We start from the raw sequence: 17,124 nt of genomic DNA on the forward strand, positions 1-17,124 counted from the left end.
CATTGCCAACTTTCTGTCGCAAAGTCACTTAAATGGATTTCCATTGTGGGCCCTTTGACTCCATAGACTTACATCATAATCACAATTTTTCAAAACGCTTCTATAAAACAGATTAAAAATTTAATTTCAAACTTCTGCATATTTTCTGAACCTTGAGGCTTCAAACCAACGCCCTGACACAGTTTTTTCACCATGAGGTCATTTTTGTTTGACAAGAGAAAGAAAATGGCTGTAATTTCCAATGTTAGTAAATGGTCGTAAATAACATAAACAACTGCGTTACTTCATTGTTACTGATTTTTTCCCTTTACTTTGTGACTTTCTGCATCAGAGTGAGTCTGTGGAAGTGTTTAGGTAGGGGCAAGACAGAGTTAGAGGTTTTTGAACTGGTATTTGTACAAAAACAAGGAACATTTGCAGAGGCAAATAATGACTATCAGGCTTGATGACCAGCTGTTTACAGGGAGCATGGAGGCGACTGTAGAATTCCAATATTTTTTGTCCAAATACCAGTTCAAAAACCTCTAACTCTGTCTTGCCTCTTCCTAAACACTTCCACAGACTCACTGTGATGCACAAACACAAAATAAAGGGAAAGATTCAGTAACAATGAAGTAATGCCGGTGTTTCTGTTCTTTATGACTGTACTAATATTGGAAATTCATGGTGAAAAAAAATATGTCAGGGTGTTAGTTTGAAGCCTCAAGGTTCAGAAAATATGCAGAAGTTTGAAATAAAATTTTTAATCTGTTTTTTAGAAGCGTTTTGAAAAATCGTGATTACAATGTAAGTCTATGGACCATGTAAATGAATGGGGCCACAATGGCAATACATTTTTAGAGACTTTACGATCGAAAGTTGGCAATGAAAGGGTTCTAATATTTTAAAAGTTTGATTATTTTATATGTATGACAAGAGGAGAGGTCAGCCTCCACAATGAAACAAAAAAGTTTAAAAAAATATAGTTCCTTCATTGAGTTATAGCTCTCTAAATGTTCAAGCACATTTTTGCCCTCCCTTAACGTGAGTTTTTTACTAAAATCGCAGCTACATAAAGACATTTTAACTTAGAAACAAATCCTTCGGGTCATATGTCACAGACTTCAGGCCACATCAGCCAGAACAGAAATTTACCATTTTGTATTTAAAATTTTAAAAATAATGCACTTTTTGTGTTTTTGGAACATGTATTATTGCGACAGAGAGTTGGCATTTAAAGGGTTAAAAATGTTAAAAATATATAATATTTTTTACATAAATGGAAAGAAGAGAGTCAGACCTTCCAAATAAAAAGAAGTTAAAAAAATATGGTTCCTTCATTGAGTTATAGCTCTCTAAATCTCTAAAGCACATTTTTGTGTCGAAGCTCCCTTAACGTGAGTTTTTTACTAAAATCGCTGCTACATAAACAAATTTTAACTTAGAAACAAATCCTTCGGGTCAAATGTCACAGACCTCAGGCCACATCAGCCAGACCAGAAATTTCCCATTTTGCTCCGGAAAATTTTAAGATATTTTATTTTTTGTGTTTTTTGAACATGCGCTATTGTAGCTTTGGGTCAGACAGTTGGCATTTGAAGGGTTAAAGTATTCATAAAGTTATAATATGTTTCTATGTATGAAAAGAGGACAGTCAGACCTTCACAATAAAAAAACAAGTTTTAAAAAATATTGTTCCGTCATTGAGTTATAGCTCTTTAAAGTTGCAAGTACATTTTTGTGTCGAAGCTCCCTTAACGCAAGTTTTTTAAAGGTGTTATGAAGGGTTAATCATGCATTCGTCATATAGCGCTTTAACAGATGCTATACTCTATGTGTTTTAGCTTTTCCTTAATGTTACAGCACTTTGAGCGCAGTTCCTGGTGTCACTGTGACCCTTTATTTTGGTTTATTCATTCAGTTCACACTTAGGACCACTATTGCAGCCATGGCTTCCCCGGGGTAGGCTGACGGAAGAAAGGCTGCCAATGTAAGCCATCATCCTCCACAATGATCAACCACTCGCTCTCACATGCAGCACATTCATACATAAGCACGGTTGCACTTCCCATCTCCTGGTGAAAAGACGACCTGCCTTACACCCTCTGAGCCACTGTCACTTAGCTTATAGGAGCAACAGACACAGTTTTGTAAAAGTGTAAAGTAAAAAACAGGATTTCTCACAGATTTTTGGGTCGCGTTCACATTCTAAAATGTAATGTCATGATTTCAAGGGTAGGAGCCATTATAACCATATTTACAACCCTGTCCTACTCATCTTAGTCCTTTAAACTGGCCAACATTAAAGGGATGTTTCAGGATTTTTGACATAGGGCCTCATTTCCTAGTTATCCAGAGTTTTGCTGGTACCTGGAGAATGTCTGTGTCGATAGAGTAATTTTTGGAATATAACTGACCTGCATCACATGAATGATCGCATTTTGAGGGACTATTTTGTTGCAGATCACTCCGCCGCTGCGTAGCTTATACAACCACGAAGCTGATGCTGATTTTGCATTTTAAATGCAAAATGGTTAAAATTATTCTATGGACACAGACAATTATATGGTTAGTCTGGCGTTATAAGTATAAGTGATTTGCCTCAGGTGCACTGTGGAGCGGAGCGAGTGTTTTTAATGCAGGCTAGCTGATACCATAGACATGCGCTAGCCTTGCATTAGCCTAGCGCCACGAAACTCTTCAAACATAAGAACTGCATGAATTACAAAAAAATATCTCCAGGTCCCCTCCTGGAACCGCCACCTTAACGTGGTGGAGGGGTTTGAGCGCCCGAATGGTCCTGGGAGCTCTGTTGTCGGAGCTTGGTGTCCCTGGTAGGGTCTCCCATGGCAAACAGGTCCTAGGTGACGGGTCAGACAAAGAGCGGTTCAGAAGCCCCTTATGAGAGACCAACAAGCCCGGTTTGAACCATGAGGCCGTCCTTCTGCGGACCCACCACCTGCAGGAGGAGCCATATGGGGCTGGTGCAATGTGATTTGGGCAGCTCCAACGGCTGCCCCCATGACCCGGCAACGGACAAGTGGAAGAAAATGGATGGATGTATGGATGTCTCCAGGTACCAGCCACACTCTGGATAACTAGGAAATTAGGCCCTATGTCAAAAATCCTGAAATATCCCTTCAATCAATCAATCAATCAATCAATCAATCAATCAATCAATCAATCAATCAATCAATCAATCAATCAATCAATCAATCAATCAATCAATCAATCAATCAATCAATCAATCAATCAATCAATCAATCAATCAATCAATCAATCACAAAACAATATAACACATAAGTCACAACATCAGCCTTTTGAGACTTACCATAATTACCTCTATAGAACCTTTCCTCCACCTCAGTTTTAGAAAAACAGAATAGAATATGCACAGGTTCTGTTCATTCTAAATGGAACGTTCAGCGTTGCGTACTAAGTTGTGTATCAAAGAATAACATTGCAGACTTGACACTCATTTTGCTTATTTTGACACGCTGTTGCTGTGGTGAACTGCGTTGCTGTTGCTATGATATGACATTACACGCATAATACACTATATCTGAATGTTGTAATGTCACGAGTGCAACCTGAACTGTGCTGTTGTCAGCCGAGGTCACACGTCAGAGACCTATGGTCTAAATGGCTGGTCTTTTAGATTGGGTTTAGCCATAATTCAAATATTATTAGTTTACAAAAATTGAATGAAAGTACTGATACTATACTAGAAGTAAAAGGTACTGCGTCATAAGTTCCTTAAAAAGCTACTCATGTCATGTACTAATATAAAGTACTACACGCCTATACACTCAGGCGAAGAGGGTGAAGTGTCTTGCTCAAGGACAACAACAACAACAACAACAACAACAACAACAACAACAACAACAAACGACTATTTAAACCCTTTGACCCTTTAAATATTATTTTATTTGAAATGTACATATATTAGCCTATAAATATGTAATATGGATATGTATATTTCATTTTTCCACATAACCATTTATCAACTCTGTCATGTGTCAATGCAGTATAGTAGTCATAATCAAAAGGCATTCATCACAATGAAAATGCTCAGAAGTTGTTGGAAAAGTAGTAGTAGTAGTAGTAGTAGTAGTAGTAGTAATAGTAATAAATTGCCTCAGCTTTTAGCTTTCCACCAAAAAAAAAAAAGTTACGTTAAAGATGATGGACTGCTAAATGAATTTATAAGAGAAAGCCATAGACATAATGAGAAAGCCAGATAAAAACATAAACGGAAGAGGGCGCAATCCATCGCGGAAGCCATCTTTTAATTTGAAAAGGTCATTTCCGGTCATGGTGTCGCGACGTGGAGCGGAGCGCTTGAAAACAACTAAACCAACCAACAAAAACGTGAAACTTTGAATAAAGGCGCAATCTCAGTGACTGACAGCGCTTATACTCGATTCAAAGCAGTATCCCGCTCCCACTCACATGTCATTTAGTCCGGTTGAATCCAACTGAGCCAACAAAGTATGGGATAATGTAGTTAGCTTCGATGGCTAACCGGAGTTAATCCGAGGTAACAGGTGATTCTTCAGGAGAAACAAGTGACAAATGAAGCTGAAAACGCTATAAAGGTGAGTTTTTACGTATATACTTTTAGTGCCAAAACTTGAGTTTTAGACGGTTTGAATTTTTGTACGATGTGGAATAACAAAGAAAGGGTCCAATAAAGTTCACAAAATAGCCTTCATGATGAGGTTAGCTATTTGTTTAAGTACAGGTAGAAAGCGAGAAAGAAATGTGATCTTGGAAATGTCTTTGCGAAAACGTAGTTATTTGACTTTGACTTTCTTTTCACTGTTATTGGTAGTTAGTAGTTCGTAGTTAGTAGTGGTTGTTGAAACTAGAGTATCAGGGGCATGATGATGACAAGCAGCACTCGGACTCGAACTCATGCCTCCTCTGTACGTGGAGTGCGTTCAAACAGGTGAGGTTTAGAAATGACCTCCTTTGCCACTAGTGTGAATCAGTTTAGTCTCCATTAGGTTTGTGAGATTATGTTTCAACATACAAGACTTTATTATACATTAGCATCATTGTTATTACTTTTTACTAGCATTAGGCTGATCATTGTTCTTTGTTTGGAGTTTGAACAGGTGAAACTAAATATGTTTAGTTTAAATGACACTAGAGTCGATACGGCTGGACATATTTTAGTTTAGACGGCCAATGTTTTGAAAAAAAAAAACATTTCCCCTCATCGCAGGGCCAGAGATAAATTGAAATACCACCAAACTGTTCCCTCAGCTGTCTAAACCATCTTTGTTTGAGCTGAGGTTTATTTAAAAGGACAATCTTGTCTTTGTTCATAAAGCATATTTGTAAAATGAGTCAAGAATCCTCAAACATCCCGGGGGAAACAAAATCACAGTCTGATGAACTGATAAAGCTGGACATTTCTTGACAATCGGCTGACATTTTGAATTTAACAAGTCCCATCTTCAGAGCCAAGGTTTTCCAAAGAATTCCTTACAATCAGATTTGTTGAATAGTTGCTTCTTGTCTTGTGACTCGCGGCAGCAAAACATCATTTCACAAAAATAGTAACTGGAGTGGATTTCATCACGGTAACTGCAGATTGGTCATGTGTGTGTAATCATGTGTGTCATGTCTGTTCCTGTAGGATGCTGCAGGGTCCGTACAGCAGCCTGGAGCGGGACCGTCCGCTGGTGCGAATCCCCTTCACGCACTTCGCCGTCGGAACGGTGATGCTGCCGTTCGTGGGGCTCCTGGTCTGTCTCAGCGTCGCCCTCTTCTACCACTACGACGAGGCCACCTACACTCACTGTGAGGTACTGCGCTCTATACCTGCACAGACCAATAATACATCCTCGTGTTTTCAGAGCCAGGGTTGCTCATTGTACAGCACCTTTCCTGATTTTGCAACATTTATTCCCTCCATACTCGTGTCTCTCTGTCTCTCAGGTGAGGAACTACCTGCCCTCCATCAGCTCCACGATCGGCCGTGTCCCGGAGCGCTACATATGGAGGGGGTTCATAGGGCTGCACTCGGCGCCCCGGTACCTGGTGGCCGCGGCGTACTTCTCCCTCTATCGCAAACTGTTCCGTGGCCGTTTGCTGGATCTCCTGCAGGGGGCGCTCACGCTGCTGCTCAGCCTCGTAGAGAACACAGGGCTGCTGGTGCTGACGTACGTGGGCTCCACCGAGACGTACGGTGCGTGACTTTCAGACTTAGCTTCGTTATAATGCTGGTCCCTCATCAAAAAACATGCATCCTGTAACTTCCAGTAACTTCTATTACTGGCGTCAGGAGAGCCGAGATCAGTCCTTTTCGAGGGTGTTTTACTGTGGTGTATTGGTTCAGCATGTGACCAGTTTATTCTGTGATCCCAGACATTCATAAATACGGCTTCGTCGCGTTCATCGGCAGCTCGCTTCTGCACATGCTCAGTACGGTCCGGCTGTGGTACGTCATCCAGAGGCACTCGCTGGATTCGGGGGTGAGTTCGAAAGCTTTAAACCCTGGACTAAACCAGGGACTGGACCGTCACCTGTATAAACACGTCCGTCTGTGTTTAATCTATTCATGTACTTCCTTTGCGGACAGGAAGTGACGTCCTACAGGTGGAAGCTGCGTCTCTTCCTGTTTAACATCAGCTGCTGTGGGGCTGCGGCCTATTTCTTCAGACGACACAACAAATTCTGTGAACACGGAGGTGAGGCGGCCCTTGGTAAAATGAGACTTGGGACTTTTACAAGTGAGCAGGAGAACCCGTCACAAGCTCTGCACGGGGAGTGTCAATTATTGCCTTCAGGGATAAAGATTTGGAGTCCCCGTGCTGTGGAGTGAACAGGCGTGTTTGTTCTGACCTCGATCAAATGAAATGAATTGTTTTACTGTTTTATAACGTGCAATTCTCACAGATATCTAAAATCTGTTGTTTGTGTGCAGTTTACACTCTTTTTGCACTGTTCGAGTACCTGGTTGTCTTCTCCAACATGGCCTTCCACATGACGGCCTTCTGGGACTTCAAGAGCAGAGAGGTGATGATCGCCACTCCCCCAGAGGACAAGCGCTTCTGAACACCCAGGGAAATGCGCACACGGGACTGCGAAACTACAAAACTGACAGGGTGATGCGAGCAAAAGCAAAGGAGACCGAAACTGTCTGCTCTCCAAGCTGTTCATCAGAACAGTGATGCATGGGGTCAGGGCTTTTTCAAATCCGCAGGGCCTGTAGCAGGATGTACAAGAGGCAGCAGTGAGGCATGCGTTAGGGATTTCACTGTTTCTAGTTTTTTTTACACAAGTAAGTAAGTGATGTGCTAGAAGTAAAGTTACAAAAAGACACAATGAACACAATCAAGACATTTTACAGAGTTGTCAATAGTCTCTTGCTCTCTCCCATGTGCACAGGGGTAGATCGCAAGTGTTCTCTGGAAATACACAAAGAAGACATGTTGCAATTAGTCGTGCCTTAACGCAAGTTTTGACCCACTCCAACCTGCCAAGCGATCAAATGATTATTTGTGACCTGATCCAATGGGTTACCTTATTCAGTGTCCTTTTTTTATAGGAGACTGAATAAAAGGGAAAAAGTCCTAAGACAAGTCATTAACTTTATAGAATAAAGAATAGGATAATAGTTGTCTTGGCTGGCCAGACTAACCAATGTCCCCTGATTGATTATTATATAAGCACAATGTAGTTTGGGATGGAATGTTATTCATTTTTCTGTTGGCGTGGAGGGGCTACAAGCAAACATTAGCCGAACATTAGTTAAAAAGGGTATAAGAAGTAGAGGAAAGAACCAGGGAACAGGTCCTCGTCACTTTTAACTATCACACTGCAGTGCAAATGCTTTGATTTTAAAAGATGGCTTCACTATTTTACATTTTGAAATGTCCCATTAATTTATTAAAGAGTGCAACAGTCACAATCCCGCACTCTATAAATGATACCGATGACGTCTGCAGAAAATGAACACTTCCAAAGTCATGAATACAGGAGTCTGCCTCTGTATGTAGAAGTACAATTGTAAAACCAAAGCCAAATGGACCAATGGACTTTAAAAAATAAGTTTTCATGTTGTTTACTAAATTTGTAATAAAGCTTGGTTCAAAGCTGATTGTGTGTTTCACCCATCCTTACACTTCACTGGAGGTCCAGATACTGAACAGATCATTAATTCAATTGTGCCAAATCGTCGTTAAAAAGCATTAATTTTGACTCCAGCCAGTATTAAATCCAAATGTATTTAATACTGATGTTGGAAATAAACCCCCAAAGTTAATTGAAAATTAAAAAATAATGGTCAAAACATATTTATATGTAAGGTACATGTTTTGATAATTATTTTAAGTAATTTAACTGGGTTCACACATTGTTGGTCTGAAGTGTTGCCCGCTGAGTCCAATTTACCTCCTAAATATTTAAAATTTCTCTTTATTCCTCGATGTCAATCTCAAAGAGTTAATGCTATGGAAGAAACAGTTGCAAAATGTATAAGCCATTGAATATCTAGTTCATATCACTCTTTTCACAGAAGAAAAGGCAAAGTTCTTCACAGTAATAAACTATTTAGGAATTTGTTTATTTCCAAGTTAAATTAGAGCAAAACAAACAGCATAAGTCTTTTTCCAAATATATTTATCTTCAGTCCCGGCAATGTTGTAAAAAACTGAAGCAAATGGAAACACCTGACTCAGAATCACAGTTTTGTTTTTATTGAGACAAACAGGACGTACACTTGTTAAATACACATGAAACATTACCGTCATTTAAACCATTTTTTGTCAGACTACCAGTCAAACTTTCTGTGTGGAAATGGTAGGCTCTCCCTGTATCTGCTTCGGTTTCCCCTAAACATGTACAATGTTTTTTAATGCTAATTTCCTTCCTGTAAAAGCACAATAAATAGAGGGAGTTGGAGACATTATGGATAGTACTCGTATTACATTTGAGTAACTTCGAAGTACTTAAATTACTGGCTTGAAACATTTCTGCTTCATAAAATCAATACCAGAGTCAGGCTCCAGCAGGACATCATTACACATAAAGAAAGACAGGCCGCCGCTAGCCAAGTGCCCTAAGCAGAAATGTTTGTCTAAAGTTAAAGAAAAAAGTATGGTGAAAAACATTCAACTGCACTGTAATTTTGAAATTGTACATATTTTTGGCTCAAAAGTTCCCCATTGAATGCAATTTTCTTTTAAATAGAGAAATGTCTCCTCATTCCTTTGTTTGGTGGAATGTCTGCAATTTTTGAGAAATTAAATATGCAGATTTTTTGTTGTGTTTGCAGTATAAAAATATAGTATTTGGACGTTAGCAAGGCATTGAAAAGCATTAAATTACATTACTGGCGCAGGTAAAGTGCATGGATTTGGTGTTTGAGTTTCTGGTTGATTAATTTAGAAAAGTATTGCAAGCAGATTGTCATTTAGAATAGGCCTTTTGAGTGTCATCAGCATAAAAAAAGGACAATACAGTCGTAGAGGGGAGAAGTTGATTCATGTTTAACATAAAAAGTAATGGGCCTAGTATTGAACCTTGAGGGACACCCCAACAACAGGACTAGCCAGGCCTGAGCCCAGCCGTGTCGGTCCTACAGAACACTGCAGTATCCTACAGTATAGTACAGTATCCTACAGTATCCTGCAGGTCCTCTTGCTGGGAAGGGGCTGTGGGTTGAGATGGGCCCGGACTGCCTCTGCAAACACCTCCTTGATGCCGTCCTGGTGAAGCGCGGAACACTCGAGGTACCGCGCTGCCTGGATCTGTTTGGCCAGAGACTGACCACTCTGCTGGGTCACGGGGGACGAGTTTGACTCCTTCAGCTTCTTCTGGATCTCAGGGTCCTCACGGAGGTCCTTCTTAGTCCCCACCAGGAGGATGGGCACGCCCGGGCAGTGGTGGGTCACCTGGGCAAGAGGAAAGGAAACATAATTCAACCAAAACTAAACAAGCAATGGTTTCAAACATTTTTTTTTAGCAAGTTTTATACATTTATATATTTCGCAAATTGAAAGGGAAGTTTAGGGCAACTGTGACCAAATATTTTTGTCAACTAATAATAAAGCAAACAAAGTAAACAGTGACAGGGTAACGTTTCAGTCTCCAGCCATAGAACCTCCTCGTGGCAGTTTTTCAGGGCATCCTCTGAAGGGCCCTGTCCCAGGTGCGTGACAGCTGGAACAAGGACTAGTGCCAGTTGGATAAAGAGCCATGGTGGTTTGAGAGAGAGGCAAAGAAGGCCATACAGGAGAAACTGGTGCACCCGGCCCTGAACAGACAGGGAGGACTCAGGGTCCAGCTGAGCACCTGAGACAGAACTGTGCAGAGGAAACCCTGAATGAAGAAATTATGACTTAACATTGACTAAGCCTAAAACACATTTCAGTTAAAAAGCTTCAATTGATAAATAAAAAAACATGTCCATCCCACTAACCGGAGTCTAACCCGGGAATAGCTCAGGTCCTAAGCCGGTTTAACTGTGGTCTAACTCTGTTCTAGCCCAGTCCTGACCTCTGGGTGCCACTTGTGCAGCACGTTCTCGTAGGAGGCGGGGCTGGAGATGGAGAAGCAGATGATGAAGACGTTGGTTTGCGGGTAGGAAAGCGTCCGGAGCCGGTCGTACTCCTCCTGTCCCGCTGTGTCCCAGAGGTTCAGGCTGAGGGTGCGGTCGTCTACCGTCACCTGGAGACGACAAGCACAGGTGAGCATTTGCTTGAGTGTACTGACCCAGTTGATGCTTTGAGCTGTATGAAATGCTGTTCAGAACAAAGTATACTGGGTGCGATTCAGAATGCTGTGCAGCCTTTGGTCTGTAAACTTGCTACCATGTTCTGTAAAGTTTAGAATAAGAATTAGCTACAACTCAAATGTTTCAAGTCATATTTGCAGACACTGGACAAAGGGTCAGGTCATAAAAAACATTATTTGAGCAAATCAAAAAGTAAAAAAAAAAAAAAAAAGTGATGCGGCCGTGGAGTCGAACTGTTGTGGTGAAGAAAGAACTGAGTAAGAAGGCAAAGCTCTCCGTTAACCAGTTAATCTATGTTCCTGTCTTCCTCCTCGCATCTATGATTGTGTCTGAAAAGACGAGATCCTGGATATAAGTGGCCGGAATGAGTTTAGGAGGCTGGGCGCACAGTGAGATCGGGTGAATATCTTGTAGTAGAGCCGCCGGCATCTATTCCGGACGCCTCCTGGATGCCTTGCTGGAGAGATATTTCAGGCATGTCTTAGGAGGAAGCCCTGGGGAGGACGCTGGAGGGACTGTCTCTCAGCTGGTCTGGGAACACCTTACGCAAAATAAAACGGGTGGACATCCTTCCAACCCTTGCGCGTAAGTCCTGGATCGGAGGGTTAAGCTGGACCAGTGAGTTCAGTATTGTTGTTGTGGTGTTGAAAATACTGAGGCCCGTAAAACACCTCTAAGAACACTAAAGCTTCTAAACCAAGACTAACCAAGACAAATGTAAACTTGGTCTAAAACCGGTCTGGCGGTCGGACCTGGCTGCTGTAGTTGTCGAACACGGTGGGGATGTATTCGTTGGGGAAGGCTCCGGTCGTGTAGGAGATCAGCAGACACGTTTTCCCCACGGCGCCGTCTCCCACCACCACACACTTTATGGTCTGCATCGCGTCACCTATGTGCGACCTCTATGACCTGGAGAGGAAGAAAACCCATCAGAAGCAAAACAAGACTATGAGCGACTCTCTAAACGTCCTGCATTTCGTCTGTGCTACTTTTACCATCACAAGCTTAAGCTAACTCGAACCGCGTTCCTCGTCCCCACGTTTGCCTTTCAGCTTCAGAAACTAAATAAAAAAAACCAAAGTGTGTCTTGAAACGCCCAGGTCTGAACCAGGTCCCAGACAGCGGTACAAACACTAGGAGGCTTTTTTTTTTTTGTTCTTCACAAAGTTCAAAAATATTCAAGCCATTTTTGCTTCACATTTCCTTCCCTTTTCAGAGTTTATTCACGGCGCGAAAAGCAGAAGTGATCGAGAAAATGATGGATTCAAGTGCTGGGAACTTTTTTAAATATTCAGACAATAAAACTCTGCCAGTAACAGCGGCAAGAGATAATCACAATATAACCTTTGACACAATTTGTATCAGCAACAACTGATCCCCCCCCTAATTTGTTTGGTTCTTCAGTATATTGTAAACACTAACATTTGTGATAAGAATAAAAATCCCCTTTGTAAAAATCCTTTTGGTCGATTGTGAACTGACCAGACGAGATCAGGTCTTGTCCCGGATCAATCCAGGACTAAACAAGCACAGAAAAGGGCTAAACCAGGTCTGAAGGAGAGTTTAAACGGTTACCTGGTCAGAGTCCTGTTGCTGCTTCGGATCCAAAAGTCTCTCAGAGTTGTTTCAGGGCTGGACCCTTCCCATCATGCACCTGGGCACACATTTGTTTTTTATGGAAATGAGGCTTCGGCAAACGGTCCATAAACAAAACAGACATTTGCATAAGGGATAAAGGCAGGACTGAACCCGGGACTAAAGCACTGTCTCTTCCAGTGCTAAACTAACGACTGAAGCCAAGGACTGAACCAAGGCTTAATCAGGACAAGTCAAAACCAGGACTAAATCAAGACTAAACCAGGACTCGATCCCGCTCTCCTCAGTGTAAGACATGGGGCTGAACACACAATGAGGTCATGGTCCCCCCGCCCAAAGCTCTGTCTCTGGAGTTTGGGCTGAACCTGCATCTGACTCTGACTCTCCAGGCCGAGAGAAACTGAAAAAAGTCTCTGGTTTAGTTCTGGTTGGTCAAGGGGAGGACCCTATTGTGCATGTTTCTAGTGGTAGTGGGAAACAGAGCCCCACCGACCAGCCACTCCTAGTTCTTTTCTTGCCTGGGAGGTGAGTTCTTCCAGGGTATCGGCTAGGGGCCATGTTTCGGCGTAAGCTCTCAGTCGTACAGGAGTTTTCCAATGTAGAGACGGGTTGTTCAAGTCGTCGTCAGTAGATCGTAACATCCTGCTTATTACGGCTATAAGTGTATGATCTCATTTCGGACTTTACTTTTTGAGGAACTTATTGAAGTCTGGGTTAACCCCCTTACGTCTGCTTCTTTTTCTTTCTTTTTTTTCAAGTTTTTATTTTAATGACCTGACGTTTTAAAAAATATAAAAAGAGGCCTCACACCAAGCCACGACTTGGAGACTTCCTTCCTCTTTCTGACTCTTTCATAAACGCCTCAAAACTCCACGTTGACCCAAGATAACCAGAAACGGGGCCGCCACTTCCTGGTTTGTCGTTCTTACCACATCTTCAGCTGCGTCACGTCGAGCTGCCTGACTGACGGGCTGAAGTCGGCTGACTGAAATAAAGGATCTGAGGGTTTTTTTTCCCCCCCTGTTCCTGGCACATAGAGAACACATTTTCATAAACCACACACTGTTTTATTACTGTATTGTTTGTTTGTAGTGCTGGTTAATGAGTGGTTGGTAGATGGTCCGTTGGTGCGGCCACGCTTCTGCCTAACCCAGGGATCTTCAACTCTTTGGATCTGTGTGTGATTTGTGCGTTTACTGGGAATATAAGACTCAAGTAAAGCAGGTTCCACCATCCCACCAGCAGGACTAAAGCATGTTCAGACCCAGGACAAAACCAGTACATCACCAGGCCATCTTTCACTAAACAAACAGTCAAAGAGATGCCAGGACTACGCCAATGAGTATGGCGTGTGAATGAAACCCCTGTGAATCGCTTTGGGTTGGTTGTGTCAGGTCAAAATGGCTCTAAAATAAGACGCACCCATATTACTGTTTCACCTAAGTCACACAGCACTGCACTTTTATGTCAAAAATAAAAAGAAATGTCTTCAAAACCTACACACAGAGTAGATGTACAACACAGACAATAAGCTCTGTTCATTCGGCGTGTTTTTATAAAGATTTGTTAGGACTAAACCCGACCATCAGTGGTAGCAGTCTGTAGCATATACTTAATGCAGTTGTATTATGTATGTATTACGGCCGTATCTTGACTCAGCATCTTGCCACATCCTCCCATCATAGATTTTAAAGATGTAGAATGACTCATCACAATGGAGCTACTTGATGACTTTACTCGCTGAGTTAGGAGCCTCTCATTCCTTATTTACTCGGTCTTATTTACTCTGACTTCGTGGTGGGTCAGTAAGACCAGAAAATGGAGTTGTGGAGTAGTTTCACCACACTCTACTTCTACTATTATTTCTAAGTGGAGGAGAGCGGGGCTGGTCGTCACGCGAGTTGGTTGTCTCTTTGCTTTTCACAGCCACACAAGGGGACACGCTGAACAGCAAGTTAAACGTCCTGCTTTGCTGTAATTACCGTAATGTTGGGACTATAAGCTGCTACTGTTTTCACACGCCCAGAACAATGCGGGCCACACAACGATGCGGCTAATTTAAAGATTTTTTACGTGCTAACCGTGTAGAGTTTAGATCTCATGCACGAGCCCGACCAGAATATCACATCATATGGAGGAGTTGTCCCGCAGTTCAGCCCCTTTTCCTACTTCGACCGCTACCAGACTGCAGGGCGGGGAGGGGGAGAACATATACTGAGTGTCGGTCACGTTTCTAAAGCAGGGCCACGCCAGCGCAGTTATACGGGCGCTGCACCACCATCGCGTTACGCTCTTTCTCTCAGAACAGCTCGAACTCATACTGGGCTAAATAAGTAGTCTGGAGTCCATTTAGTGTGTAAAAATATGGAAAATGCAGCGAAAAACAAGCGAGGAGGAGAATGAAACGGCAAAGCGGAGCGACACTTGCCTGTGGTGCTGCTGCTTGTACGCCGCGCACAACCTGTTCCGCACTCACCTCACGGCCACGCCCTGGTTAGGACATGGACAGACACCTGCCTATAGACAAGTGTGGCCTATATAGACAAGTGTGGCCTATATAGACAAGTGTGGCCTATATATGTGCTTTTTCTTGTAGCTTTCTGAATTTAGTGGGTGCGGCTTATGTTCAGGTGCTCAGTAGTCCGGAATTTACGGTAGTTGTCGCCCAAAAACATTGAAATGGGCAGATACTTCGTCCTTTTTATAGTCTGAACCATTTTTCAAGTGTGCCTTATTTTTGTTTTGAAAGCCTCTAGGTCATTAGTTTCCGAAAATGTTTTCTGATGGGGCTGGCTGTCTCATTGACTGAGGAGTTGGTCAATGAGACAAGTTTCTATGATCATATTAGTTTTAATGTTTGGCGTGAGTGAGTAGCCAATTTTTTTTTTTTTTTTTTTCTCCAACGAACAAAACAGTTACACTTTTTCTTTCTAAATCTGTTACGCCATAACCCCACGCATTGTGACAACCTGCCACAATTTTCCTGTTTTGGGTGGTAAATCAACATTTTTTTTTTTACAGTAAGATATTGAATGAGGATATAGGCGAACTCAAGAGTCAAGGCTGATCTTTCATTTATCTTACGTGATAGATTTTCTATGATAGGCAGTGAGTTCTTTAGTAATACCCTTTTCACTGTGAGGAAATCAGTTTGTGACCAAAGCTTCATGAAACATCTGGAAAAGAAGTTATTTTAAACTTAAATTAATGCTGTTGTATTTTTGTTTAGTCAAGTGTCTGGTGTTTTCTTTCATTTTGCGGTTTGTCTGTCCTTTACCTTGACTTACACTTGCTTACATTTTTTCACTCAGCGCCAATTTTATTTCCCTTTACTTAAATAATTTGGTCCAATAGGGTTTAACCTTGTACTTGGGTAAAACTATTTCAAAATAACGTTACCCTTACTTGAGTCAATAATCTACCCACCTGACGACCCCAGACAAAGTGTGCCTAAAGTGTCTATAACGGATCACAGCGGGTTCCGCCGGGGTGACTCACCGCTCGCGAGCTGCTGTGTCCGGTCGTCCCGTTGCGGCGGCTCCCCCGGGGGTCGGTGTAGAGGTGGAGACCGTCGGTGCGTGTCCAGGGAGTGGTGTGGCTCTGGACCCAGGTCCGGTCTGTAGTCTGGGGCGGAGGGACCGAGGAGGAAGTCCGCGTGCGCACTGACGCGAAGGGGAAGAAAGACAAGCTTCTTTTTTTTTTTTTTTGAGGAAGTAAAAAAAAAATTTTGTTTGATCATTGCCGCTAATTTACGTCAGTTTTGAGTTGTATGATCTGAGAAACAGATTAAAATAGCCTACTTACTTTTTTTTTCATAAACAGTCGATAAAACGAGCCTGTTTGTATGGTCTAATATGGACACATGCTCGGTCTCTACAGTTAACTAGACACGAAATCATATTTTATTCAGGGGCGGACTGGGACTGAAAAACAGCCCTGGACTCTGACCAGCCTGGCCCAAATAAACGTAATTGTGACACTTCCACAAGTACATATTTTAACCTCTTACCCCCCGCCTTAACATTAACGAGTGCATTTTCCCCAGTTCGGCTTTTTATTATTATTTTTTTGACTGGTATCATCAGAAAAAGAACAGGAAAGGTGGTCGTAGAAACAGAAGCAAAATCATGAATATTAATAATAAATAATAATGGTCCCAAAACTGAACCTTGTGGCGCACCATACTCAACGGAATTCCTTTTAGATTCATGTTTTTTTATACTGGGATTTACCCAAATCTAAAAGCTTCTCGACTGGAGAGCAACAATGTAACGCCTCATTTGAAAGCTAAGACCTACAAAAATGATGGAAACTTTTCGTCACGTCGCCACATTTTTGTCATATTTATGTCGTTTTTTAAATCATTTTTTCTATCATTTTTTGTCGTGTTTTTCTCATGTTTTTGTTGACTTTTCATCCTCTTTTTCTCGCTATTTTGATGCTTTTCTTTGTAGCTTTTAGATTTGGGTAAAGCTCGGTTGAGGCGGGACCGGTGGCCCTTCTGTGTGTAACAGTAAAATTATTGTATTCCACTTGATACTGGTGTTAATCGTGGGGCAGCGCCCTCTAGTGGCGGCAAACTCTATAAATAGTGGGGGCGACGTGAGCTCGGCACCATTCTGTCAATGCGCAGCCGAGGTAAGGTCACGGTTGTTGGGGTGTCTGTTTAAGTTTTATTTCTACATTTAATTATCATTTGTATGAATGTCATATGATAGTAGAATTATTAAGGACATGTTTTAGTTATATAATTTCTACATTTTTATTTGATTATTTGTTAAACCACCACTAACGGTTTA

The 17,124-nt window shown here is 41.9% G+C and overlaps 2 protein-coding genes across 2 annotated transcripts; one reads left to right on the forward strand and one right to left on the reverse strand.

Annotated features, from left to right (window-relative positions):
- Positions 1 to 4,379: 4,379 nt before the first annotated feature.
- LOC306970085 (post-GPI attachment to proteins factor 2-like) lies at positions 4,380 to 7,264 on the forward strand. The gene is made up of 6 exons (XM_079565923.1): positions 4,380 to 4,577; positions 5,627 to 5,795; positions 5,929 to 6,178; positions 6,358 to 6,464; positions 6,572 to 6,680; positions 6,917 to 7,264. Exons 2-6 carry the CDS (start codon positions 5,628 to 5,630, stop codon positions 7,045 to 7,047), a joined length of 765 nt encoding a protein of 254 aa, XP_079422049.1. The 5' UTR covers positions 4,380 to 4,577; position 5,627; the 3' UTR covers positions 7,048 to 7,264.
- Positions 7,265 to 9,111: 1,847 nt separating this feature from the next.
- Positions 9,112 to 15,964, reverse strand: rhogb (ras homolog family member Gb). The gene is made up of 5 exons (XM_079566532.1): positions 15,824 to 15,964; positions 12,305 to 12,383; positions 11,482 to 11,638; positions 10,492 to 10,662; positions 9,112 to 9,887 (listed from the first exon to the last, which is right to left on the reverse strand). The coding sequence occupies exons 3-5, from the start codon at positions 11,608 to 11,610 to the stop codon at positions 9,612 to 9,614; spliced, it is 576 nt and encodes a 191-aa protein (XP_079422658.1). The 5' UTR covers positions 11,611 to 11,638; positions 12,305 to 12,383; positions 15,824 to 15,964; the 3' UTR covers positions 9,112 to 9,611.
- Positions 15,965 to 17,124: the final 1,160 nt, after the last annotated feature.

This window comes from Gobius niger (genome assembly GCF_951799975.1).
Source record: "Gobius niger genome assembly, chromosome: 11".
Lineage (NCBI taxonomy): Eukaryota > Metazoa > Chordata > Actinopteri > Gobiiformes > Gobiidae > Gobius > Gobius niger.